This window comes from Hevea brasiliensis, chromosome 10 (assembly GCF_030052815.1).
Source record: "Hevea brasiliensis isolate MT/VB/25A 57/8 chromosome 10, ASM3005281v1, whole genome shotgun sequence".
Lineage (NCBI taxonomy): Eukaryota > Viridiplantae > Streptophyta > Magnoliopsida > Malpighiales > Euphorbiaceae > Hevea > Hevea brasiliensis.
The window spans coordinates 93,803,018-93,830,277 of NC_079502.1; the positions used below are offsets into that span (position 1 = coordinate 93,803,018).

At 31.1% G+C, this 27,260-nt stretch overlaps 2 protein-coding genes across 4 annotated transcripts; both read right to left on the reverse strand.

Annotated features, from left to right (window-relative positions):
- Positions 1–7,590: 7,590 nt before the first annotated feature.
- Positions 7,591–19,496, reverse strand: LOC110651536 (casein kinase II subunit alpha-2). Its single transcript, XM_021806898.2, has 10 exons — positions 19,076–19,496; positions 18,469–18,598; positions 16,741–16,935; positions 10,015–10,172; positions 9,496–9,586; positions 9,001–9,066; positions 8,550–8,632; positions 8,395–8,458; positions 8,229–8,297; positions 7,591–7,824 (listed from the first exon to the last, which is right to left on the reverse strand). Exons 1-10 carry the CDS (start codon positions 19,456–19,458, stop codon positions 7,768–7,770), a joined length of 1,296 nt encoding a protein of 431 aa, XP_021662590.2. The 5' UTR covers positions 19,459–19,496; the 3' UTR covers positions 7,591–7,767.
- Positions 19,497–21,972: 2,476 nt separating this feature from the next.
- Positions 21,973–25,542, reverse strand: LOC110651537 (uncharacterized). Of its 3 annotated transcripts, XM_021806899.2 has the most exons (9): positions 25,390–25,542; positions 24,994–25,214; positions 24,705–24,886; positions 23,639–23,876; positions 23,349–23,539; positions 23,043–23,278; positions 22,663–22,906; positions 22,457–22,564; positions 21,973–22,344 (listed from the first exon to the last, which is right to left on the reverse strand). In XM_021806899.2, the coding sequence occupies exons 2-9, from the start codon at positions 25,106–25,108 to the stop codon at positions 22,222–22,224; spliced, it is 1,437 nt and encodes a 478-aa protein (XP_021662591.2). In that variant the 5' UTR covers positions 25,109–25,214; positions 25,390–25,542; the 3' UTR covers positions 21,973–22,221. The 3 variants fall into 3 exon arrangements, with proteins under 3 accessions (XP_021662591.2, XP_021662592.2, XP_058010425.1); XM_021806900.2 differs by lacking the exons at positions 24,994–25,214; positions 25,390–25,542 and adding an exon at positions 24,088–24,317 and having other exon boundaries at positions 24,705–24,837; XM_058154442.1 differs by lacking the exon at positions 25,390–25,542 and having other exon boundaries at positions 24,705–25,337.
- Between the last annotated feature and the right edge of the window lie 1,718 nt (positions 25,543–27,260).

A 27,260-nucleotide genomic window follows, 5' to 3' on the forward strand; every position in this document is an offset into this window, starting at 1 on the left:
GATTAAAAATAGAGAGACTAATATATTTTTTAAAATAAATAAATTAGACAATTAGTTTATGTAAAATACAAAATTAAATAATAATTATCTTTTTAAAATTATTCAAACATTTCTTTAAAATCCCATTATTGCTTATTAGCAATTTTTTACATAAAAGATGGTTAGAAAATTGAGTTTTCTATTTTATTTTTTATTTTATAATATGAATATTTAATTATTAACTAATTAGCTTTAAAATGAAATTAGAATTGAAACATTAAATTCTGATATTAAAAATAAAGTCAGCAAGTATCACTCAAATTAAATTGTGAATTTAAATGTAATTATTTACTAATTTTCCATATTTGCTTTTATAATATTAAGAATATTTGTATGCTAATACTTTCCATGTGGCTGAAAATTAAATATATATATGCATCGAAATGAAATATTTATTAGCCTAGTGGAAAAGAAAATTATTAGTCAACATTTTCTTGTTCAAGAATTATAAATAAATAAATAAATAAATAAGTTAATTTCCAAAATTGGCAAATAAGAGATTGATTAAGTGGGAATTACGTAAAATGAGCATATGCTTATGTCAAAGGCATCTATTTATTGCAAGATGTATACATGTGACCATTGAACAACCTTATCTACCTATTTATATTATTTTTATATTTAATAATTAATTTAATAATTATTTTTATTAAATATTTATATTTTAAAAATATTATATAAACAGTTAATTACTGATAACTAATATCTAATAACTAACAGTTAATAAAACAGTTGATACTTATCAGATTATTTTTTTTTTTTAGATTCAATAGAGGCTCATTTGATCGAATAATAATTGATGAACTACACAACGAGAGGTAGCTATTTTCTATCTCACCATAAAAATAAATTATCTTAAAATAGATAATTAAATAGACTCAAACTTGAAATGTTTTTAATTTATATACCTTAAAAATAGAGGAAGACCAATCAAATTATTCTCTTATTGGTACTTACTAAATCAATTAATAGTAATAACTACTAAAAAAATTAATATTATTAAATATTTTCTAAATAAAAAGAGAATAAAAACTGTAAGTATGAATATCTACTTAGAAAACAACTTTATATATAAATTAAAATGGAGGAATATTTGCACTTGATCAACGTTTCATTTTTAAAAATGTGAGATTATAAATTAAATTGGATTTGCTTTTGAAAAAGAGAAATCTGATGTGTGTGTGTATATATATATATATATATATATATATACCAAGTGAAAAAAGTTGACTGGGCAACATCATTCGATTCCAATTTCATATACGTATCTTCAAAAAAGCACAAGCACTTTATTAGCAGAAAAGGCAAATTAACCTATTGGCCTTTCTAGCTTATGGATTGTAATCCCCAGCTCGGAGATTTCAAGTATCCAATTCAATCAAACTCAATTAATATTTATAATTGAGTTTATATATTGAGTATTTTTTATTTTTATATAAATAATTAATTAAATATAAAATATATATTTTATTATAATATTTATAATTTTTTATATTATATATTATAAATAAATAGAATTTAAAATATTTTATAAAATTATTAAATTTTGTAAAATATAAGTTAATAATAAAAGTATATTTTATATAAATTATTAATTAAAATATATAAAATTAAATGAATTCAAATATTATTTGAGTGATACCAGTCAAATTTTGAATAAATTCAATTAATCTAAGGCTCTATTTATTTTGTCAAAATATTGTGAAAAATATTTTTTTAAAATATATATTTTTTAAATTTCTTAACATTTGAGACACTCAGACAAATAGATCAATAAAAAATATATTCATAATCAAATGAAAAGCTAAACTATTTTTGAAGCATAATGATTTCTTATTCTTTAAAAGAGAAAATTATTTTTTCTAGATTTTAATAGTCTTATTAAAATATAAAAATACTTATATATGTATGACATAAAAATATATCATTAGTTTAATATTATAATCAAATAACGGAAAATGTTTTCTTAAATTAAAAAATTAAGAAGCTCAATTTCTTATTTTTCTTAATTTTTTGACTAAAATGAGCTTAAATTGAAACTTTTAAGTTAAATTAGATAAAAAATTAAAAATAAATTAAATTAAAATTTCTCAATAAATATAAATATATAATTGAGCTTTAATCCATAAAATAGATTTTTCTTGCATAATTATATATAAACTAGTGATGGTAAAGGCATGCGAATAAGTTATCCAAAAGCTATTCAATAGGATAGAATTTATCTAATTAGTAATGATAAAAAAAAAAAAAAACTACTCATTTAGGATTCGATATTGTTGAATAATATTTTTATAATTATTTAAAAATAATTTTCATTATATGAGAGAATATATTTTTTAAATTATTGATAATAAATCTTAATTTTGATGTGTTTAAATTGACTTGAAGATACCATGATTATAATTAAAAATAAAAAAGCTACCTAATTGCTTTTATGATTTCTTAATAAAATCTCTGTTTGCTTACCAAAAAAGCCGCCTAATAGCTAATAGTAAAGCATACATAAATTGAACCATCCTTTTGAGAACACTAAAGAGAATAAAATATTTTGTGTATATTATATATTGTGTTCTAATTAATTGTTACTATGCAACTCTACATCAATAAAATTGATAAAACTAAAGTAAATAAATCTAATAATATTATTAACTAAAATATAAGTGAAAGAAATATTATCTCTTTAAGTTTAAAAATATAACTAAAATATAAGTAAAAATTTATGTTTTAGTTGCAATTTTTCTCTCAAAAGAGCATATTTTATTAAGGATGGTAACACGTCAGGTTTTCATGGTTATTTAACCCAATTGAATTCTAATATAATGAATTTGAGTAGTTCATAATTAAATTTGAGATGGATCAGATTTAAAAAATAATATTTTAAGTTGAATTTAAATTTTACATATTGGGTATTCATTACTCGAACTCGTATATATAAATATTTAATTACATATATTTTTTTTATTTTAAATAAAATAGAATTTAAATATTTTATAAAATTATTAAAATTTTAAAATATAAATTATTAATAAACGAAGACAGAAAAGCAAATTTTGAGTCAGATTTTTTTTTTGGTATTCATTATATATTAAGAAATAATATGTACAGTAAACTCATTTATTGAATAATAAATCTAATTTATTTATATCTTAATTTCTAATAAATTAGATTTACACATTAATTTTTCATTCTAAATAAATAATTTTTTATGACTAAATATATTATTTTACACTTAAATTTTATTAATAAAATCTCGTAATGATACATCTCAAATCTTATAAATATTTTTTGATATTTTTCATTTTTATAAATTTTTATAGAAATTAAATTGTATAAAAAAAAATCTTTATAATAAAATTCAAGATGAGTTTATGTATTTTACCATCTTCTCATAAACTTTATCATCATCCATTACTATCATCATGATGATCATTATGATGACCATCATCAAATGGGTTTGAGTGGGGGCTGTGATTGTGATTGCTAGTTGCATCTCAACTTTGAAATGAAAGGAGTTGTCTATGTGAAAATACACACTTCCTTGCAATTTTATTTGCTCTGTACATTTTGCTCAGTACAGATGGGACCCACATGTCTTTTGTTGGATCTTAAAAGGTGAATAAGCAAAAACTCTGAAAAAGACTGAAATAAAATTCAACTTTTCTTTTTTTTTTTTTACAATAATTTTTCTTATTTTATAATAAAATAATAATAAATCAACCCTAAACTCACTTTTAAGAATTCAACTATTATTTTTTTTATATTATCAGAAAGCAAAAAAACAACCAATCAAATTTTTTTAATTAATAAAAATACAATAAATTTATTATAATTAATAAATTATACAATAAAAAATAATATTAATTAAAAAAAAATTAAAAAATTGGGTCTCAAAATTTCTCTATAAAAAAAATTAATTAAATTATCTGATTGGTACAATCAATTAAATTATTCCTTTTTATTTCTTATATTTAAGTGTCACCCTTTTTAGTTGTGTAATTGCAATCATATGAAAGGAGACTAAGACAGAATGAAAAGAACAGATGATAAACAGTGTGCAAATGAGATGTGAATGGTCCCTGGAGGAGCGGTCCCAAGTATCTGATTATATGCCAAATGTCTCATAACCAATATGAGGTTGGGATTCTTATGTCCTAATCTTGTCTCCAATTTATATCTTCCTCTTTCTTCTATGTACCCTCCACTTTTAAGGGCTCTCCTACTAACAAAAATTCCAATTTTAAGTACTAGAATTATGCCAGTTGGAGGGTCATATGGATTGATTAAGACTAATAAAAGATCCACTTACTGGGGATATCCTATTCTGGATTAATATGAGCGTCCCTAAATAGTTTTGGTGCTTTGCATTTTCCTTTGTATTTTTTATTTTTTTTTTTGAAGATTGAATTCTATTAACAATTGAACTTTGTATTAGGCTCTCTGCATTTTCCTTTGTACATTTGTTAATAACCTAGTAATTGGCTTAAATAGTTAAAAAAGATGACAATTCTTGGGGAAAGTGGGTGTTTTTTTTCTACCCCATCAAACTAAGAAGGCTAAGGGCACTTGTCCCTCAACTAAAATTTGGATCATCATTTCATCATCTTTGTATGGCAATTTAGTCCTGAATTTTACACTATTATACTTTAATTTTTAATTTTTTAAAAAATTAATTATTTAGTCTCTAAATTTTATATTATATCACACTCTAATAATTATAATTTTATTATATCGAATAATCTAACTCTTTTATTAATGAATAAGATTATTGTAAACATAAAATCATAAAAATTAAATTATTTTATATATTTAAAGTAAAAAAATTAAATAATTTATTTCTCAAAATTCATGGACTAATTATAATATAGTGTAAAATTTAAAACTAAATAATTAAATTCTCAAAATTCAAAGACTAGTGTATAATATAGGCAAAACTCAAGGATCAAATTATAAATCTCTTTGGATTATCATTTCATCATCTTTCCATGACATGATGGAGATAAGATATTTCATCTTTGCCTTGTGAGACTCAACCTCTTACCTATCTCATTTGACTACCTTAAAGTCTCTAATTTGTTAAGAAATATTCTATTCTAAAAAAAGGTTTATAGAATTTATATAAAAATGAACAAAGAAAGGGTTACAATGTAAGCAATTCTGTCATATTTACATATCAATTTAAAAGTTCTAATTTATGGATGAAAGTGGGTTCATGAATTTATAATATGTATTCTTACTAAAAAAAACTTGACTTGGTAATGCACAGAGAAAGAAATGGCCATTGGAATATCTTGAGGAAGAAGAAACAAAGCCATTAAAATCTGGCATGTGCAAGGCAAATGAGCCGAATGGATAAGGGCAATACTCCAAATGGAAGGACACCCAATTCATTAAGAAGAAACTAATTGCATTGAATGTTGGAAACGGAATTGGGTAAGTTGGTGATGTATATGATGAACCAATGGAGTGGTAGGCCAAAATTTAAGGATACCTTCGGCCTGTGTGCCTCAAACAAAGTCCAAATAATAATATTTAAGGAAATCCATCGTCTTTGTTTCAGGAAAGGACGTCCATAACAGTTATGCCCATCATTTGAACTAATAAATGCACTCTCTCATTCATAAATCTTCAGTTACATCTTCTTTATTTAACCCCTTTTTTTTAAGGACCAGGGTGATTTATTGGGAGTGAAGCAAGCATTGAGATAGTAGCTCCAAACGTATACTCTTGGTATGGAGAATTGGAGACTTTTGAAGTTTGAACCACATGTCATACCCCATTAACAGAATTGCATGATTTCCAGCATCATGCATGAGATGACACTATTGACTTGCTGCAAATTCCAAAAAATTTCCATTTTCCATTGTCTTTTTTTATTTGAATATACAATTAATAAGGTTATCCTTTTTCTCTAGGAATTAATATAAGCATATTACAACATATATTTCAGATGGGAAATTGTTTGTAATGTCTGGTTAGCTTAAAATGTAATGAACTTGACAATGTAACCGATTCCCCCCACCCCCACCTCAAAAAAAAAAAAATTTGTGTTCAATTATTTTTCTAATTAAGCGCTTGTTGTATAATTAAAAAAAGATACACGATGATTTTATTTAAAAAAAAACGAAAATGGCTGCAAAAAGAAAGAAATTAAAGAATAACAAGACATATCAGAGCTTCCTCTGAAAAGAAACTATTAATATTACAAAATTAAATTGTAGGGAGAAACTTCCCAACCAAGTGAACTACAACTAGTGGATCCTTATCAGTGAAAATTGAACATATTGATAAAAGATGGCACCCATTCTATCTCTAATTGTTTGGAGTGAGATTTTCTCTCATTTTCAAGTTTCAGTTTTTCGTTCAGTCAAGCTAAAGTTTTTGTTCTTGGTGGGCTCCCGTGCCCATCTGGACAGGGGAATCCTTCTTTTACCTAGAGCATGAGTTTATTTCCCTTTCCACCCTTTGGGATGGATGTGGATATTTCTTTTGATTTTTTGATCTTGGTATTGCAGATCTAGAGGAATTCTGACTTTGTGGTATGTTTTCTCTAGTTTTCTGGGTTTGGTGCAGTTGGGTGCAGGCTTTTCTCTCACCTAGGTCCTTTGTTAAGGTAACCGACCTTTGCATTTGCTATTCTATAGTCTCCTCTGCTTCATTAGGCAAGGAAGACCTTCCTTCTCCTTTGTCCAAGAAAGGAGTGTACCCTCCTTACTTCTAGGCGGGGTTTGTGTGCATAAATAAATCCATGTTCTTTTGTGGTGGATTCGTGCAAATTTGAGAGGGCTATTTGTGATCCATTGGCGGATTGTTGTTTGGGTTGATTTGGTGTTCGATGCAAGTTGAGCACCTTAAGAGGGAGATACCTACTATAATCGGCTTACTAGTTATGTTGCAGAAAGAAGTTATTCTTGTTAAACAGTGGTTGCCTTCGTTGAGCCAGAGGTGTGAGTGTCTTCTCCTCCGCTCGTTAGTGACTATAAGGGTATAGCGCGAATGGGACACTTATCAAGCGGAATATCATCACCCCTTAAGTACTAATAATGCAGGTTGTTTCTCCTGAATTCCGCAACCTCTTGCTCTCCATCTTTATGCCCTATGTTCTATTGGTTGTTTTGGGTTCCAGTTTGCCTTTGTTTATCACCATGGATGTTTGTTTGGATCTCTTCAGTCGATTTCAATTTGTAGAGCTCTATTCTCCCCTTATTACTCAAGTTTTCCAATGATAGCCTAATGGAGTTGCGCTAGCAGCAGCGGCACAGAAGAGATGTTTTCTCCCTATTTGGCCCTAATTAAAGTTATTGATGAGCTGATCCTATTGCAATATGGGTCTTTATTTTCTTTCTTAGATCATTGGGTGGGGTTTTATAATGGGCTCGTGCTGCCGTTACATTGCCTATTTCTCCATACTTGTTTGAATTTGGGCTGTGGATTTTTTTTTCTAATAATTGAATATCTCCATCTTTCGATTAAAAAATAAAAAAAAAAAAACATAAAAACCAAGACTAATTTTCCATTCCCAATAAAAAAGCACACGCAGTAAACTCACAATAATAAGAAAATATCTAAATTAAGCATTGAAAAATCGAATCACTTCGTAACAAAGAAACATTAACGAGTTCATCAGATGCATGCTCACCACCATAATTTTAAATTACGTCAGATACAAGGGAAAGGTCCTTAACAAGCACAGACAGATGCTGCAACTTGACAGCATCCTCAGATTTGAAACTACGTACGAACCCTGCTGCTTTCTGCGTTTCTAATTGGATAGAAGTATGGATGGGCCTGCATCGCATTAGGATCATTTACTTACAACAGAAAAGTGAAACGATTAGACAGTCAACTAAAAATTGTGGGCAGCATCTGCTAGCCTGGGAAAAAAACATTGGGGAAGGCCCACAGAGTCATATACAGATGCAGTTCACTTCAAAGGTCAGATTATTCAAGTCCTGTTTGGTCCTGCAGTTTTTGCACAGAGCCAAACAGGATCTTATCTCGATATTTCATGTCCAGGAAGTCAACAATTACCAAGGCACCGTGTTATATTTCAAGTTAAGCAATGACTAAGAACAACAGAAATGAAATCACCACATATAATAACTTCAAGGATGGACCAAGCAGTCGAGTGTTTCTCTTTTCTTCTTTCTTTTTTTTTTTAATTAATAAGTGTACATGTACTAGGGATTTACCATTGCTTCTTTTGCAGTTGGCCTATCTTGGTGATCATATCGCAGCAACATGTCAAGGAAGTCAACAGCCTTCAAGAAAGAAATATTGCATGCATTTAAAACAAATTCAACACTAAATAATTTTTTTAAAAAAATAATAATAATTTACTTATAAGTGACTTTCTACCTCAGGAACTGCCAAATGCTGATTCTCAACATTAATAAACTTCGTCCATGGTTTCCGGTTATGCCTGCATCAAAAAAATTATTTACTCAATTGCGAGAACTGAATGGCTGAAGATAATAAAAATTGCTTAATGTGATTCTACACGTATAATATACCTGCCAACTAGGGCTGCAAGATGAGGATCCAATTCTATGCGGTACTTATTCAAATATGCATTTAATTCATCTGTTCCGAGTACCTGTTATAGAAGGAAAACTAATTATAGTCCCATCTTTTATACAACATATTCATAAAAATAGTTCTTGGCATATAATTATTGAGTTCCAATGTCTAACAAAGGCGTGTTTATCAAAGTAACGTGATAAATGGCAATCATGCTATAAGTTGGTTCCATCAGGCTCCAACAAGCAGGATAGCAGAATAACGTTTCCCATAAAAAAAAAAAAAAAATCAATCAAATAGCTTATGAAAAAAAGCATGTTGAAAAGATTTTCTCATAACATGCAGCCATCAAGAAAGACTTCGCTTAAAATGGAATAATCACATATAGGATGAAAAATAGATGTCTCTTTGTTGCTGAATCTTTTGTCCAAGCATTCCACATACCTTGGCAATTTTGACTAGCTGATCATAATTATCATGCCCATAGAAGAATGGCTCCTTTCGGAATATCTGTACAACAAGAGAGCATCACATAGCTCAGCAGCATTAAATCATATTTCAATCCTCCATGCCATCTGCCAGACATGGGTAAGTATGCAAGCAGAGCAAGATTCACTTGTCTATGGTATCACCAAGAACATAGACCTGGAAAACGAAACAAAGGCATAATCTATTGCAAGCCATCCAAGGGAGCCAACTACAAAGTCCATTATTGGCGAAAAATCATACCATTTGGACTGAGGCCAAGACTTGATGGCAGAACAATTCAAGGTCCGCTTCCATATGTACCATAAAAGTGCATTGGAAGAATTTAATATGAAATGACATAATTTAAACAATAAAACCCTAATATGCAGATAACAATCTCCATGCTAAAAAAAGAAAGAAAGGGGTAGGGTGACGCTGAGGAGGTAGAAAGTTAAAAGGAAAAAAGCTCACCATTCCAGCAAACATACAGCCAAGGCTCCACAAGTCTAAAGAATAATCATAATCTTGCAAATCAACAAGAAGTTCAGGGCCTTTGAAGTATCTGCACATTAAATAAAAAAAATGAAAAAATACACTTCAAAAAAGCATAAGCTTATCCTTCAGTGCCAGTTGTAAATACAAGCACTTGCAATTATGCATGGCCTGCACAGCATAAACCTTCAATTCCGATCTCTTTAGGTCAAAATTGTGAAATATCTATACATTATGTATAACAAGAAGTACTCAAAATCAAAGCCATCAAAAAACCCTCTAACCAAGTAACCAATATTCAGTAACAAAAATGTCTACTGGGTCCCACAAGGTGATACAATTAACATCAGGTAATATGCTGCAGCCACAAATTTTTCAAGGGGAGATAACTTTGTGAACCAAAGGAAGAATTAGTGAGACTGACCAAAGATGGGGAAAAATAAACAAATAAACATACATAGGAAGTGGAATAAACAAAACTATTAAAAGGAAACAAACCTTGAAGCAACACGAACGTTGTATTCTTTCCCAGGATGATAAAACTCCGCTAGTCCCCAGTCTATAAGACGAAGCTTCCTCTGCTCATGATCAATCATGACATTATGGGGCTTCACATCTCGATGCATAATACCTTGTGAGTGGCAGTAATCCAATGCCTACACAAAGGATCTTTAATAACTGAAGATTATACCAGTATTGAAAAGATAATGGTTCAAGATATGGACATAGCGAGTAACAAATAACACTTGAAGATGACAATTGCACATTTAATCTGAAACAGGGAGAGACGATACACCAATGCTACTTAAGTGTGAGAAACCAAAAAAAATAAGCAGCACAAAATTACATGCCCTAAAGCATTAGCACCAACACATAAAAGCACTTCAAAATGGTCTTACACTGACCCAAAGCACCAAAAGGCTAACAAACTGAAGGAGACGCATCAAAAGTTTATCCCGTAATACAATCCTACCTTACAGTGTGTAAAGAAAATTGCAACGAAAAAAACCATTACGCTTTTAACTGCTGTTGATTATCATTTATCAAGGAACTGCAAAGAAGGGGCTATTATTCCAAACTGATCTGTTCGTGTTCATGCCCACAACAATCTGAAAAGTACTTCTGTCCCCTCAAAAGGGTGGCATGTTTAGAAATTTCATACCTGGCAAGAACAACACCCCACAAAAAACCCTCCAAATTCAAAAACAATTATGGATCTAATGTCCAAGAATGCTCACTAATTTGGATAAAAAGGTAGCAAATACACAAGTGAAAGGATCAAAAGAAAGTAGACATTATCAAGAATAAAAAGAAAAGGTCAAAAGGTAGACAGTATGTTAGAATCCCTTAATTAACGCATTAGCCGTAAATTAGATTGTAAATTAGGGATATTTGCATTTATTAACTTTTATTATTTTCCTATTTAGGTTCTAGCCTTTGTGTATAAATTAGAATCATTATAAATCAATTGATTAATGTGAAATATACAAAGAAATTTTCAATCCTCTGATTTCAACATGGTATCAGAGCCTTGCCAACCTTTTTGGCATTTCATTCTTAGGAACACAAACCTAAGGTTTGGATTTTTTGAAGGTAAGCTTTTAGGCAACGTTGTGGAGGGAGGTGGCTAACACCGCCCATACCCGTGGGGAGTCCAGTCCGAAAGCGGTCTTTTGCCAAAGTCTCGTCACCATCCAGCCTAGCGCGTGAGCTCACGCATCGTCACAAGCTTCGTCGAATCTTCCACGTGCCAGCGCATGAACATCTTTCTGGCCATTTTTTCTGGCCGTTACTTCTTGCCGCCTTCTCTCCTGGCTTTTGTGCTTCTGACCCACCTATTCCTCTCACCTGGTTTGCACTTTCACTTTTGGGTCTCTCTTCAATACAGTATCTGTTTTTACAGTACCTGTTTTTTATTATTATTATTTTTTTTAACTAAAATAGCTAATGGAAAGAAGGAAATCTCATAAACAAAAGCCGGTTTTGTCAATGATAATCCTTCTTTACAGATTAGTCCCGTAAAGTTGGATGGAACTAATTTTTTGGCGTGGTCTAGATCATGTCTGTTGTTCATTCAAGCTAGAAGGCTCCACGGGTATACGACTAGAAATAAGAAAAAGCCGAAAACAGCAAGTTCTACCTACAGTCAGTAGGAGTTAGAGAACTCTCTTATTATGTCATGGCTCATCAATTCCATGCGACCTCATCTAGCTCGTGAGTATTTGCTGTTGGATAGTGCAGCTACCATTTAGAGTGTAATTTCTCAGACTTATTCTCAAGTTGGGAACGATAAACAAGTGTATGAGCTTAGAAACAAGGCTCATGGTATGAAACAGGGTGAGCTAACTATTGCTCAGTATTATGCAAAGCTGAGTGGTCTATGGCAGGAACTGGATTCCTATTAGGACTTTTCGGCCTCATGTCCAAATGATGCAGTTAAGTTCTAGAAGTTGGTTAAGAAAGAGCAGATCTATGATTTTCTTGCTGGGTTTATTACGGAATATGATCATATTTGAGTCCAAGCACTCGATAAGGATCCTTTACCTACCTTAAGACCGACATACTCTTATGTTCAACAAGAGGATAGCAGAAAGAGTGTCATGATTCAATCTATGTCTGTTGATAAGGCGAGGCTAGTTGCTAATTCCTCACGTGAACAATCGCATGGTCCATCAGATAAGTATCAGCTACATTGTGACTATTGTGAAAAAACCCGGTATACTAAGGAATACTATTGAAAACTGCATGGTCGTCCAACAAAAGGGCGTAGAGGAAAAAAGATGGGCTTTGCTAAACTACAAGCTAATGTATCCAAGGCTATGGATCTTTCTGATGATACTGCTACTACTGGGATATTTTCCAATGAATAGGTAAAGACTTTAAGGCATTTGCTAGCACAACTTGAATCGCAATCCACTATAGTTGCCTCTTCTATCTTCGTCAACTCAGGTATTGCTTTTCTTGCCAATCTTAATAATTCTTTTTGGGTTATAGATTCTGGAATAAACAAGTATATGACAGACTCTTTGAATAAATTTATATTCTATTCTCCATGTTCAGGCAAAAAAAAAGTTTGCACTGCGGATGGATCCTTATCTAGTGTTTCTGGAACAGGTTTTGTTAAATGCACTCCTAATATAAATCTCAGTGATGTTTTACATGTGTCTAACTTTCCTATTAACCTTCTGTCTGTTAGTTCTATCATAAAAACTCTTAACTGTAAAATTGAATTTTTCTCTACTTACTGTGTATTTTAGGAATTGACAACAGGGAGAACGATTAATAGTGATAGACTGCAAGATGGGCTATATCTATTGAATGATCATGTTGGTCAGGCCATGTTGGGACAATCTATGGGTGCTGAGGAAGAAATTATCCAGTGGCATAGGAGACTAAAACATCCTTCATTTAAAGAAACTTTATCCTTTTATGTTTAAGCAATGCAAAACTAAATTGTTAGCATGTGATGCCTGTGAGTTTGCTAAACATACTAGACAATCTTATCCTGTAATAAATAATAAGGCTTCAGTTCCTTTTATGACTATCCATTCTGATGTGTGGAGGCCTACTCAAACTGTGTCTTTATCGGATTATAGATGGTTTGTGACCTTTATTAATTGTCGCAGTAGGTTAACTTAGATATGATGAAAGGGAAAAATGAAGGTTTTTCTTGTTTTCAGCAGTTCCACAAAATGATTAGTACCCAGTTTGATGCTCATGTTAAAATACTGAGAACTGATAATGATACAAAATATATGAATGGAGTCTTTCAGGAGTATTTGAAGTCACATGTGATTTTACATCAAACTAGTTGTATTAACACTAGTTCACAAAATGGGGTATCTGAGAAGAAAAATAGACACTTACTTAAGGTTGCCATGTCTCTTATGTTTACCATGAATATTCCTAAACCTTACTGGGGGGATGCTATTCTTTCTACTGCATATCTTATAAATAGGATGCCACTTCGGACATTTGGGTTTAAGAGACCTTTAGAGGTTTTGTAGGGTAAAAATTTCATATATTGTCTCTCCAAAAATCTTTGGATGTGTTTGCTTTGTTCATAAACTTAATACTAGGAAATTAGAACCTCGTGCTTTCAAATGTATCTTTGTGGTTATTCCAGTACTCAGAAGAGATATAGGTGTTATCACCCTCTTACATGGAAATATTTTGTGAGCACAAGTGTTACCTTCAGAGAATCTAAATCTTATTTCCATTCACCTCTTCAGGGGGAGTATAGGAAGGAAGAGGTGTCTTTCCTTTCATCTTCGTCCTCTCCCAATCTTCAACTTCAGGGGGAGAATCTGGGTTTAGACCCTATACCTAACAATGATACTCAGGGGGAGTCACCTAACTCTTGAGGGAGACTGAATAGGCCAGATTTGAGAATATATACTCGGCGGAGCAAGACAGATATAGCCATCAAGCAAGAGACTGTTGATCAAATGGAATCCCTGGATTCAACTCCTGGACATCCTGAGATATGTGATGAGTCTTCTTTGGTTCCTGATGAGTCTAATTTTGATTCTCAGTTTGTTCTTTCTCCTTCTGATAATGATCTTGATATTCCTATTGCTCTCAAAAAAGGTGTTAGAACCTGTACTAAATAGCCCATCTCCAATTTCATTTCCTATAATTCTCTGTCTCCATCCTACGAAGCCTTTCTATTGTCTGTTTCCTCTGTTTTTATCTCACAGGATTGAAAGAAAGCATATCTTGATCTAAAATGGAAGGCAGCCATGATGGAGGAGATGAAAACTTTGACAAAGAATGAAAAATGAGAATTTATTACTCTCCCACTAGAAAAGAAGCCGGTTGGATACAAATGGATGTTCATTGTAAAGCATAGAATAGATGGTTCAATTGAGAGGTATAAGGCCAGGCTGGTAATAAAAGGCTTCACACAGACATATGGGGTAGAAATCTTTGCTTACCAAGAAACCTTTGCTCCTGTTGCTAAAATAAACACCATCAGAATTTCGCTATCATGTGCAACAAATCTTGAGTGGGACTTGCAACAGTTTGATATAAAAAATGCCTTTCTACATAGTAACTTGGAAGAAGAAGTGTATATGAAAATTCCTCCAGAGTTTAAAAAGAAGGCTTTATATGGCTTAAAACAGTCACTTAGGGCATGGTTTGACAGGTTCAATAAGGCGATGATTTCCTTTGGATACTGCCAAAACAATGTTGATCATACCTTGTTTATGAGACACTATAGGGGCAAAATCACACTACTTATTGTCTATATGGATAATATTGTGATAACGGGTGATGATAAGGAAGAAATGACTCATCTAAAAGAGCGTCTAGCACAGGAGTTTGAAATCAAAGATCTGGGAAGGCTAAAATACTTTTTTGAAATAGAGGTTGCCATATCAGGTAAAGGAATCTTTATTTCTCAAAGAAAATACATTCTAGATTTGTTAAAAGAAGCAGGAATGTTAGGCGGTAAACCAACAGAGTCTCCCATTAAGACAAATCATAAATTGCAAGCTGGAGTTGAAAAATCAGTGAATTTAAGGAGATATAAGAGGTTGGTTGACAAATTGATTTATCTTTCGCATACTAGACCAGACATAGCATATGCAGTCGGGTTTAGTGAGTTAGTATATGCATGATCCTCGTGAATCTCATTTGGAGGCTGTTTTTCGCATTTTGCGATACTTAAAATCTGCACCTGGGAAGGGACTTCTTCTCTTAAAGCATGGTTACCTTTAGATTAAGGCTTTTACATATGCAATTGGGCTGAATCTCTTGATGATAGAAGATCAACATCAGGTTATTGTACGTTTTTTGGTAGTAATTTAGTCATTTGGAAAAGCAAGAAGCAAAATGTGACTGCTAGATCCAATGCAGAGGCTGAATTCAAAGCAATGGCTCAAAGCATCTGTGAGTTATTGTGATTACGGAAGTTGATGGAGGAATTAAAACTGCTGGAAGCTAGTGGTTTGTCCTTGTTTTGTGATAACAAAGCTGCCATCAATAAAGTTCACAATCCAGTTCAGCAAGATCGGACCAAGTATATAGAGATTGACCGATACTTCCTAAAAGAAAAAATTGTGGATGGTTTGTTAAGTGTCTCTTATGTAGGTTCAAAAGACCAGTTAGCTGATGTGTTCACTAAGGGATTAAGTTGTAAGGTGTTTCATACCCTAGTTTGCAAGTTGGGTATGTGCAGCATACTTGAACTAACTTGAGGAGGAGCGTTAGAATCCCTTAATTAGTGCATCACCTGTAAGTTAGATTGTAAATTAGGGATATTTGTATTTATTAGCTTTTATTATTTTCCTATTTAGGTTCTAGCCTTTGTGTATAAATTAGAATCATTATAAATCAATTGATTAATGTGAAATATACACAGAAATTTTCAATCCTCTGATTTCAACACATCACCATCTAGCAGACTATCACTCAAATGCAAAAAATATGAAGTTGATCTTAATTTTGCATTGTGTGATGATGGAATTTGGTTTTTATTGTTTAGTTGCTAAAGTTGGTATAGTGTCCTGTTGGCTTCAGGTTCACCCTGCTAAATTTACTTTTTATTAAGACCAACTTTAAACGTGCACCAACTTTTCAGCTAAACAGTAAAAACCAATTTTTGGAGAAGCGGAACCTTTATCTAATATACTCCAAATGAGGCCATTTTGGCTACAAGCAATAACAATATGCCAATAGTTATTACATTGCAGGGAGCATCAACACAACTACTAACCAACCTGATATTACACTTACTATCGCAGCAGTATTTCACTTTCAGACATTCATTTTAAAAGAAATTCAAAGAAAACAAAACAACCTGCAAAAAACACATAAGTCTTCAATGTCTTGGAAAATACTGCAGTCAATCCCATTTAATAACCACCAAGTTTTTTTTTTTTTTTTGCAAATATGCCCTACATCTACACATAAAACTCTTGTCAACAAATCTATGGAGATTTAATTATAGTTGACAAAGCAAAATTTCAAAATCATTCCAGTCTTCTCTTTTAGTTACCCCAGAGAACATTTGGAAAATTTTAGAATCTAAATTTGATTATTTAAGCATATAATATCATTGCTTAAATTTTGAAATTTAAAAAAGTTGAGGCATTAGGCAAGCCAGTGCAAATCTACTTCATTTTATCATTTTAAACAACATTTTTCCAATATCAATATAATCTGCAAACACTCATTTTGTCAATTTAAGAAAAAAGAAGGGGAAAATTTTGTGCTTACCTTCAGAAGTTCATAGATGTAAAATCGAATGTCGTAGTCCGAAAGTGCGGGATAAAGCACTTTAAAATCAGTATTATTCACATACTCAAAAATAAGACTTGGGGTCTTTGATTGCTGATCTCTAACTATATCAAGCAGCTTCACAATATTTGGCCCTCCACAAAGATTCTGCAGTATTTTAATCTCCCTCTTAATCTGCATTTAGTATAATAAAAAAAAAATAGTTGCTTAGTCTCCACAAATTCATCCTACAAACTGAGCCACACTATATAAAAAGAATTATAAAAAAAAAAAACAAATAGAGGTTTACTTTCTGAAGTCACAAGCACAAATGCTATCTATCCTTTCAAAACACAGCAATGATATAATCCATCTCTACCAAAAATGTCATATATCATTAAAGGCACAACGCACAGTAATGCACCAAGGGGTCTTGGAGCCTAGGCACATGGCAAGCAAGGTAATGCACAAAAATAAAAATAAAAAAAAAAAAAAAATAAAAAAAAAAAAAAAAAAAAAAAAATAAAAATAAAAATAATAATAATAATAATAATAACTAATAAATATTCAAGTAATAATAATTTTGCAATTCAAATAAAATTAAAATAAACTATTAAACAGTAATGCACCAAGGGGTCTTGGAGCAGAGCCTAGGCACATGGCAAGCAAGGTAAGGCACAAAAATAAAAATAAATCCATAAAAGTCCAATAAATATGAAAATTCCATCAAATTCAAAAAACATAAAAATAATAATAATAATAACTAATAAATATTCAAGTAATAATAATTTTGCAATTCAAATAAAATAAAAATAAACTACTAAAAGTTTAAAAATAAAATAAAAATAAACTACTAAAGGTATACTTCTAGGCGCATAAGGTATTAGGGTTGGAGCCTGGTGAGCCTGGAGCCTTAGACGGGCCTTTATTTTAATAACCATGAAAGACACATAAAGGCTATGCTCATATCATAACCAAAGCAATCTCAAAGCTACATCTAGCATATCCGATAGCATAGTTCGGGCAAAATATTCAATAATGATGGCACAGATAAACTTTAAAACAACACAGAAAATATAAATATATCTTTCAAATTTCCACAGAAGAATCTTAAAATGTAAGTTAAAGTTCATGAATAAGATACAAAGTTCATTTGAGTGTGTATTTTGAAGTATGATAAAAACGTGTAATTTCAAATTCACCTCAAATATGTTCTCATCCGCATTAATGAATATAAACCTTTCATTCAAACAACTTTTAACTAAAATTATAACCAAATCCCATTTGAAATTTTTACATTCAAACATAACATATAATTGGCATAAAAAAAAATTAGTAAATATATATATATATATATATATATATATATATATATATATATATATATATATAAAAGGCCGAATAACCCCTTGTTAATATAAGATATATCATGATTCACTGTACGCAAACTACTATTTATTCTTCAAAAAATTTAACCGGCATTCATGCATACATGATGCAAACAAGAACTAAAATATGAGGAAGAAAATTGCGATCGCTTAGTTCTTGATTTACAATATTATATTTATTACTACAATAATTATCTATGTAAATCATAGAACTTGCAGTATACTGGTAAATAGTACCCTGCAATGGCAGAGACCTGAGGTCACTTCCCATCTTGTGCAATCTTTGCTTTAAAAAAAATGCAAGCGGGGGTGGGTTTGTTATGCGTTGACTAAGACTCACCTTTTTCTTCTTCACAGGTTTAAGAATCTTAATGACGCATTTCTCATTATCCGTGCAGTGAACACCCTCAAAAACCTCACTGTATTTCCCCCTCCCAACCTTCCTCACCACCTCATAATCATCCTGCTCCCTGGAAACAAAATCAAAACAACTTATAATACAAAGTAACCAAAATACAAAAGGAGAGAGAGACGCTCACAGACTAGGAGATGAAAATCTTAATGGCGATACACTACTACAATATAATGGTAAGAAGATAAACAGAAACGACACTGTAACAAGCCACAGAGAACATAGACAAAACCATGAAATTTATGCGCACTTGAAAATGATGTAGGTACAATTCATTACCAAATTCTCCAAATCCACAGATTCATCCAGTTAACATGAAATTAATGCAAAGCATAAAACCAACAAAATAAATTCTAATCATAAATATCCTATGCTTAAGTGTTTTATAATATATGTATGAATTTCCACGATATTTTAAAAAATTACTCCACCATTTACCAGCAATAATTAACCCATCTACTAAATTGGGGGTCAATTGAAAGCAAGCAAACAGGCAAGACGAAGAGCAAATCAACGAAACAAAGAAGACAATTACCCCCATTGGACGGTGAGGGACTCGTAATCCCAATACTCCTTAGGACGGATGACATTGACGTCGGTGTAAACCCTAGCCTTGGATGGGGCGCCAGGGCGGCGAATCGATTTCCCGATCTTCTGCGCCAGTGTGTCCGGCAAGGGAGCTAACGACTTCAACCGATGGGGGATTAACGACGGTTGGCGGTCTTGCTGTTGCTTTTGGCGAGAGAAAGTAGCGCTGGAAGCCAATCGACGGAGAAAGGTGATGGAGGATTGCTGGAATGGGGAGAGAGGCTTAGGTGAGGAGGGAAAGAAGAGAGAGAAGAGAGTCCTATTATGGTGATGGAAGATTGCGAATTGCTGTCTCAGACTCAGACTCAGACTCGGAGGCCTAATGGCCATCAAATCTTAATTTAGGCGAAATAAAAAAGGCGTTTGTTTTAACTTTAGCCGGAACCGGGATCGCTTTCTCTCTTCATTTGTATCTTTTGGTAAAATTACAAGTTGCTCCTTAGGTTTATCAAAATTTATTTATCAGTCTACTTATTTTTAATTAAAATAATTTTAGATTTTATTTTATCAACAAAATCCCTCCATTGTAAATTTATTATTTCAATAAATTATAATGAAAAGTAATTATATTCAACTTAAACATAATTTTAATTTAATTCCAATCATGCATATGATATATTTAATTTAATTAAATAGAATTTAATAATTATATCCATTAAAAAAGAACTTTTGTAATTTAGGTTATGTGAAATAGAAAGAGGGAAGAAATAGAAAGAGAGAATTGGAAAGGGGAGGTTGAGGGAGAGAAAAAGTCTGATCATTTTACTGATAATTAACAGTAAATTAATATATATATATATATATATAATAAAAATATATTTTTAATAATTAATATGTGATATTTTATTTTATTATATTATTATAAAATATTATCTATTATATTGTTATGTGATTTTTTTATTAAATTTATTAATTTTTAATTAATTAATTACTGTAATTATAATTAAATTATTAATTCTCAATTATATATGTATGTTATAAGTTGTTTAATAGTTACTTTCTTAATATTATAATAAATAATTATTATTATAAGGTAAGTTATAATAAAATTACAATATATTAATGTATATTAATTACATATATTTATATATTTATATTTATTATATATATATATTAATTATTCCTATTATAAAATTTTTATTAAAAAGTTTATAGATACAAATAATAAAAATAAAATATATAATAATTAATAAAAATTTAAAATTTTATATTATTTTATATATTAAAATTAAAAAAAATATATATAAAAATTAAAAATTATTAATAATAGTGTTTATTGCTACGGATAATTCTTCAACTATGATAAATTTGGGCGGAATGATTATTTTATTGACAAAATAAAATCTGAGGACAAACTTAAAAGGCAATTTGTAATTTAACATTTTTTTTATTTTCTTTTTTTATCTTTCTTTTCCTGATTTATAATTTTTAAAGCAACTAGAACGTTACCGTTTCATCGCATTTTGGCCTTTACACGGCACCATTTTGCGAATTTAAAATTTAAATCCAAGGGAATTTATTTTATTTTATTTTATTTTATTTTTTAAAGAATTGGAGTTCTCATAAATTCTTCTATTAACACTGATCACTCAGCTATTTATCTAATATTTATATTCTTATAATAATGAATTAATTACCTTGCTAATAGTTTAATACCTGAATTAATATCCAAAATTTTGCTTTATCTTATATATAATTTCTTCAAATGTTTTTCATTTTTATCTTATAACTTTTTATGGTATTAATTTTTTATAAATTATTTAAAAAAAATTAAGGGAGATGAGACTCGAATTTAAATCTGTAAAAGGAATAATATATTCTCGAAACTAACATATATGTATAATCCAAATGTGAATTACTTTTATGGGTTTTTATGAATAATCCTGATGGGATTCATAATATATGTTGAAATTCAAATATTAAGACTTCGTATATTTTAGTGAAAATAACTTACATATATGAAAAATGTTTTCGATAGAAATTATTTTTTAATAAAATATTTTTTATTGATTGATTACAATATTAATTAATAGTACATATTTATATCATATATGTATAAGTATTTTCACATTTTAGTAAAATTATTAAAGTTATTTTTCTTAAAAATTTACTTAGTTTTCTCTTTAATTAGAAAAATATTTTTTTTTTATTTATTTTTCTAAGTATGCTAAAAAATATAAAAATATATTTTTGCACAAAATAAACGGAGCCTAAATATGAATTTTTTTGATTGCTTGAACCTCAGCCTGTCAGTAACATATCATAAGAAATCCCTGATTAAATTGATCTTCAATATGCCAGCAATTGGCTTAGATGTACACTTTCAAAAAAATTCATTCTATGCCTTTGAAGGCTCAAGGATTGAATTTAAAAGACACAATCACACACAGAGACATGCAGTGAACTTGTTAATTGCACTTGCAATGCACTACAGTATGATGTCTTAGTCTTACTGCAATATAATTTGCTGGATTGGTTTTGTTTACAATTCCTCTTCTTCTATTGTAAGTGCCAGAAGGAGTGCTAGAAGTCAAGCCACAGTAATCAGATAATAAACATGACCTTTCCATATCTTCTGGACTTCAGGTATTATAGGTTAAGTCCTATCTTAAATTATGTTTGCATAGTATTTCTTGCTAGGATTTTTCTATTCTAAATCTGATCACCATGTACTTAAAACATAACATGCATAATGAGACTCACTTATTAAATATACGGGTATCACATATTTGTATCTGAAATCTATAATAAATCGGGTCTAGGCAATAATTTTCGTGCTATTTTGTGTGTGCAAGAATGCTCGTGAGGTCCATGAACTTTGCAATGAACTAGAGAGTTATATCATAAGGAATGTGTCCATTTTCATTGAGCATAATTATGTTTAGGCTAGTGAACATTGTTGGTTGAGCATTTTTTTTTTTTACATGCTCTTTGTCTACATAACAAAAGCATAACCCAAGTTAAATGGACAGATGAAAAGTGCATAAAAATTACAATTGTGCGTCCATGTGATGAATCTGTAGATAAGTGAAATGTAGCATGGAGGATTTGGCCAGATTCATCAGCTGCTTCCATGAAGTACCTTGGTTGTAGTTATGACATGGCGCTGGGGTTCTTTGTGATGGGCAAGTTTCCATCATAAGTGCATTTTAGGACATCTGGTGTCCTCACCACCCGGGGTCCAACAGGCACCTTGCTGGGTTTGGGACGAATGTCCTGCAAAATCCAAGTATCTCAGAACCCAGAAGAAGGAATAACAAAATGAAGAGGCAATAAGGTTAGCAGTGTAATTGTTCAATTTCTGAAGATAAAGTGGAACTTAAACTACCTGGTCAAAGATAGCTGTTGGGATTGCCAGGGTTGCAAGAGCATTAGGAGCATCAACTATTCCAGAAATCCTACCTTCGCATGGGCAGCATGATAGCAGAAGATACATCTGAAAATCACCATTTTATGCTCTTATTAGTGGGGATGATGCATTAGGTTGCATGGATTTTGGGAGAAATATATCATATAGGTTGGGAGATATTAAACCTGTTCCTTGGAGTAACCAAATTTAGAGAGGTAATCAATGGCATTTAGCACTGCACGCTTGTAAGCAACACTTGCATCAAGGTAATGCTGCCTCCCACCCTCATCAACACTGATTCCCTCAAATACCAACCACTCTGAGAATCTTGGCTCCACTGGGCCTATCTCAAAGATTGGGCTCACATGAAGAGGAGTTGGTCCCATTGGTGTAAGGTACTCCTTCATTCCACCCCTTATAATTTCACACCTGATGCCACAATAACAAGAATCAACTTGGGAAGTTTACTATTCTTTAGATGATCTTCATTGTTCTTTCCAAACTATGAGTGCGACAGTTATATATATATGTAGAAAATGTTAAGATATGGAAAATGAATATCTACTTGAGCTCTAGAAAACCACTCATCTCGATTGCGCCGCAGAATGCGACTTCACCATCGCCTTGAGAGAAGTGCATGTCACCAGTACTAAGATTTGCTCCTTCTACAAATACCGGAAGGTATACTTTTGAACCTCTACTGAGATTTTTTATGTCACAGTTTCCTCCGTTCTCTCTTCCTGGGATTGTTCTTGCCGCCTCCTTGGCAATCTTTTCCCATTCAGGAGTCCCCTTCTGGATCTGCACATGAATATATTTAACTGTTAAAATTAGCATATTTTTTCGTCAAAATCCCTATTTAATGTCATACCTTCCCAAGATGGCATCCTTTTGTCGATGGCAGATTTGCTAGTGGTCTAGAATGCAAAACCTCGCATAGTTTGAAAGATTTTAGCCCATTCTCTTCAACATCTCTTTCCCTTTCGTTCCATATATTGAGGAGTTCCATTGATGGTGCAGTTCCAACTACTCCAGGGTGAGTCAAACCTGGAAATCGTACCCCTGATAAGCATGCAGAATCATGTGATTAGTGCCTATTGTATACTACAAGGTTCAATTTCAATCTCATGGGCGTGAATATAGTATTTCAATCTCTGTTACCTGGTATGTGAGGAGAGTAGGCATATATTCCTTCAAAATACCAAATAGCTTTGGTTGCACAAGGGAAATGATCAGTCAAAAAACTTCCTCCATTTTCTCTATCAAATGTTGCAGTAAAACCCCATTCATCTCCAGGAAGAGGACCCAAGTTGCAAATTTCAACCACAAGGAGATCACCTGGCTTGGCTGGAGTTCCTTCCTTGTCCAGAATTTTGATTGGTCCACTGAGATAATGGACCTGGAGGAATTTCCAAACAGACCAAACCACAATTAACACTCATCCAAATCTTATATGACAAAGCAATTGCTTAGTCTAAATATTCAAATTCTTCTAATCTGGTTAAACATTTTTCCTATCTACCCGTGGTGACTAGAAAATTAGCAGGATTGACTTTATATCTGTCATCTAGAGTTTTAGAACTAGTTTATGGACCAATACTCATACTTACAGTTGAGAGGTCTGCGGTTTTTACATCCACTGCAGAATCATCATCTTTAATACTACCTCCAGTCCAATCTACCATCTCTACCCTGAAAAATTCACCATCTTTAACCTCTGCAACAGGGGGAATCTCAGGGTGCCAACGGTTGTGAAGAGGTAGTGTTTGCTCCCATGGATTCTTTTCCAAGTCTATAGGTACTACCAGTCTTGGGGTTGAAGGAGGCATGAATGAAGTAGCTAGTGGAGATGCAGAGAGTGGTTATTTTTGTCCTAAAATTTCTAGGTAAACCAAATGAAATTTTCCTATGATTCCTTAAATTTCCATCCACTAAAGGACAAAAATATCAACAGTCAAGGTCTTATAAATAATAAGGATGACTAACCTATGCTTTGGAAAAAAAAAGTACTATTAAGCTGAAAATTCTAAATGTTTTTTCCTGCCATCCAAACAATTCATAGAACTCCCTCCCAGCAAATTTCTAGAGAGAAATCAAATCCCACGACTACTAGGAAATTGATAAATGCAAGAAATTATAGTTTATGGGCAGCAGAGAAGGAGAAACAGAAGGCTGGAACACAATTACACAGACTTAAAAATAATAATAAAAAAAAGCTATAACTCACAATAGAAGGATCAGCATGTTTGATGTCCTCTGCAGAGTTTTCTTGTGTAATTCTACCCCCACTGAAGTCCACCATCTCAATCCTAAAAAGCTCTCCAGTCGTGACCTCCGCGACCGGGGGTATGTCCGGATGCCACCGGTTGTGAAGGGGGAGTTTTTGCTCCCATGGCTTCTTCTTCACATCTATAGGAAAGACCAGTCTTGCACCATATTTAGCCATAAAGCTGTAGCCAAAGTGTGAATCTTGAAATTACAAAGAAAGTTAGGTATGTGAAGAAGGAAAAGTATACTTGTACTAGCTGAAGTAGTGCTGATTGCAACTGTGGCACGGTTATTGGGTACCAGAATCGAACTCGTTATCTTAATCCAACCTTCACTTTCAGTTGCTAGATCATTGACAAGCATGATTTTGGCACCATAGTAGAAGTTCTTGATTTTTCCTCCCTTCTCTTAGTGGATGGACCACTCTTAAAAAAAGCTGATTTGAAGTTTTTGACACATTCTTGGATGTCTATCAGAGGCAAGGAAAACAACAGGGACTGAAGGGTTAATCAACTAATAATTACATTAATAAAATTTTTGCCATTGTAAATCCTGTAGGCTATGCTTTTCAAGAAGAAAAGACAGTGGAAAAATGCTTATGGTTTGGTGATAACAAAAGTTAGCCGCTCATCGTAGAACAATACCTGTACTTGTTCTTGGTGGTGAAACTTTTGATCTTATCTCCAAAGTTCACAATTTTTCAAGTGCTGTCTTGATTTGATTCATAATGGTACAATTTCTTGATGTAATCGTCCTGTAGTCCTATAATAAATTTTTTGTACTAAAGATTCCTTTCTGATTAATTAAAAATCAATATTGTGTTTTCACCAAGCAATTGGCCTGGACTGCTAAGAAACACCATTAATTCTGGGCTGAAGATAAACCTTCAAGCTAATCCAAATTGCCTTCTTAGACGACCCCACAAATCGGAATCTCAGAGATTTTGCCTATATTTCATGATGATTTTGAGCTTTTGTTTGTTCTTATATAGAAATATTTACCTTATCAAAGCTTATTTACTTCTATGGTCCCATCTGCAACTGTTCATAACAGTGCTTATACTGCAATCTCTCTGTTGCTGCTAAAAAGATGGGATCATTTGGTCCCAACCTCCCTCATAATGGACATTACATGTCATTTTCAATGCCTGATATTGTCAACTAGCTATAAATATACAGCCTCCGCACTTGAAAACTTCACTGAAATGATGAAATCTATCAATTATTTAACTTGTAGTTAGTAAGAGATTGCTGTGAATTATTTCTTTTTTTTTTTTCCCTCCTTTTTGAAATGATAACAGTTGATGGGTAGAGTATTTACAGATATGGCAAGCAAGAAATGGAGGATTTTAATATGGAAATCTCATATTTAGATCTGCAGTCACCATTTTTGTTCTCACAAATCAGTCTACATCTTGTATGTGGTGCAGAGATGAACACCTGCATTATTCTCATAGGGAATGTCTCTTACCCCTCTCCCCCATTGGTGTGGAAGTCATATTTTGCCCCCATCTTTCTTTTAATATATTCAAGAACCGAGCACAGATATCAGAGATTCCTAAGCGTACTAAAATATCAAATCGAAAAGCTGGCAAACACCCAACCTAGGTTGATTATTTACAATTATTATATGGTTTTTTATTATTTATTTTAATATTATAATTTAATATATATTTTTACATTTTATATTTTATAATCATTATATAAAATTTTATTAATAATAAATTTTTAATTAATTATAATTTTAGATCAAGTGTTATTATATAAATTTTTTAAAATAAACAGTGCAATTTTATATTTGATAAAAAAATGTATAACACTTAATATATTATTTTTAAATAAATTGATTAATAGATTATTTTTTATTATTTTTTAAAATTAATTGACCTATACTAATAATATATATATATATATCACATGACAATTTTTTAAATTATTATTATTAAAATTCTTAAATTTTAAATATAAGAAAAGTTTTTAAAATAAATATTTAAATTTTATAAACTAATCTATTTATTAATAAATGTATATATTAATAAATGTATAAAAATGATAGTATATTAATAATTACATTTCCTTGCATGTTAAATTATTTTTAAATTATAAACCAATCTATTTATACACTGCTATTATGTACCTAAAAATAATTAATTTTAATACATGAGAAGTATCATTTTAATTATATTCTTAGCATAATGCCCATACTTAATTTATAATTTTTATTTTTTAATTTAATTTTAATTACATTCTAAATAGATAAATTATTATTATTAAATTAATTATTAACTAAAATTTCTCCCTTATTTAATTTATTTTGAAAAAAAAATTATCTATTACAATAATAAAATTTTAATTAATTTAAGTGTAATTTATTAAAATACTTATTTAATTCTTTTTATGCATATATTAATAGTAGATTCTATGATTACTTCGATTAAAATGTAATAAAATTACTTTATTCAAAAATAATTTAAATTTTATAAAATTTTTATATTTTATCTCATAATTTATATATC

Bases quoted from the DNA above. Each gene is read 5' to 3' on its own strand.
- LOC110651536 (XM_021806898.2), bottom strand. From the start codon at position 19,458: ATGGCCATTAGGCCTCCGAGTCTGAGTCTGAGTCTGAGACAGCAATTC. The intron at 18,599-19,075 runs GTAATTGTCTTC...TTTTGTTTCCAG, and splicing joins TCCCTCACCGTCCAATGGGG to GGAGCAGGATGATTATGAGG. The intron at 9,587-10,014 runs GTTTGTTTCCTT...TTTAATGTGCAG, and splicing joins AACGTTCGTGTTGCTTCAAG to ATACTTCAAAGGCCCTGAAC.
- LOC110651537 (XM_021806899.2), bottom strand. From the start codon at position 25,108: ATGCTTGTCAATGATCTAGCAACTGAAAGTGAAGGTTGGATTAAGATA. The intron at 22,907-23,042 runs GTAGATATTCAT...TTGTGGCATCAG, and splicing joins AGTGGTTTTCTAGAGCTCAA to GTGTGAAATTATAAGGGGTG. The intron at 22,345-22,456 runs GTAGTTTAAGTT...TGGATTTTGCAG, and splicing joins CAACAGCTATCTTTGACCAG to GACATTCGTCCCAAACCCAG.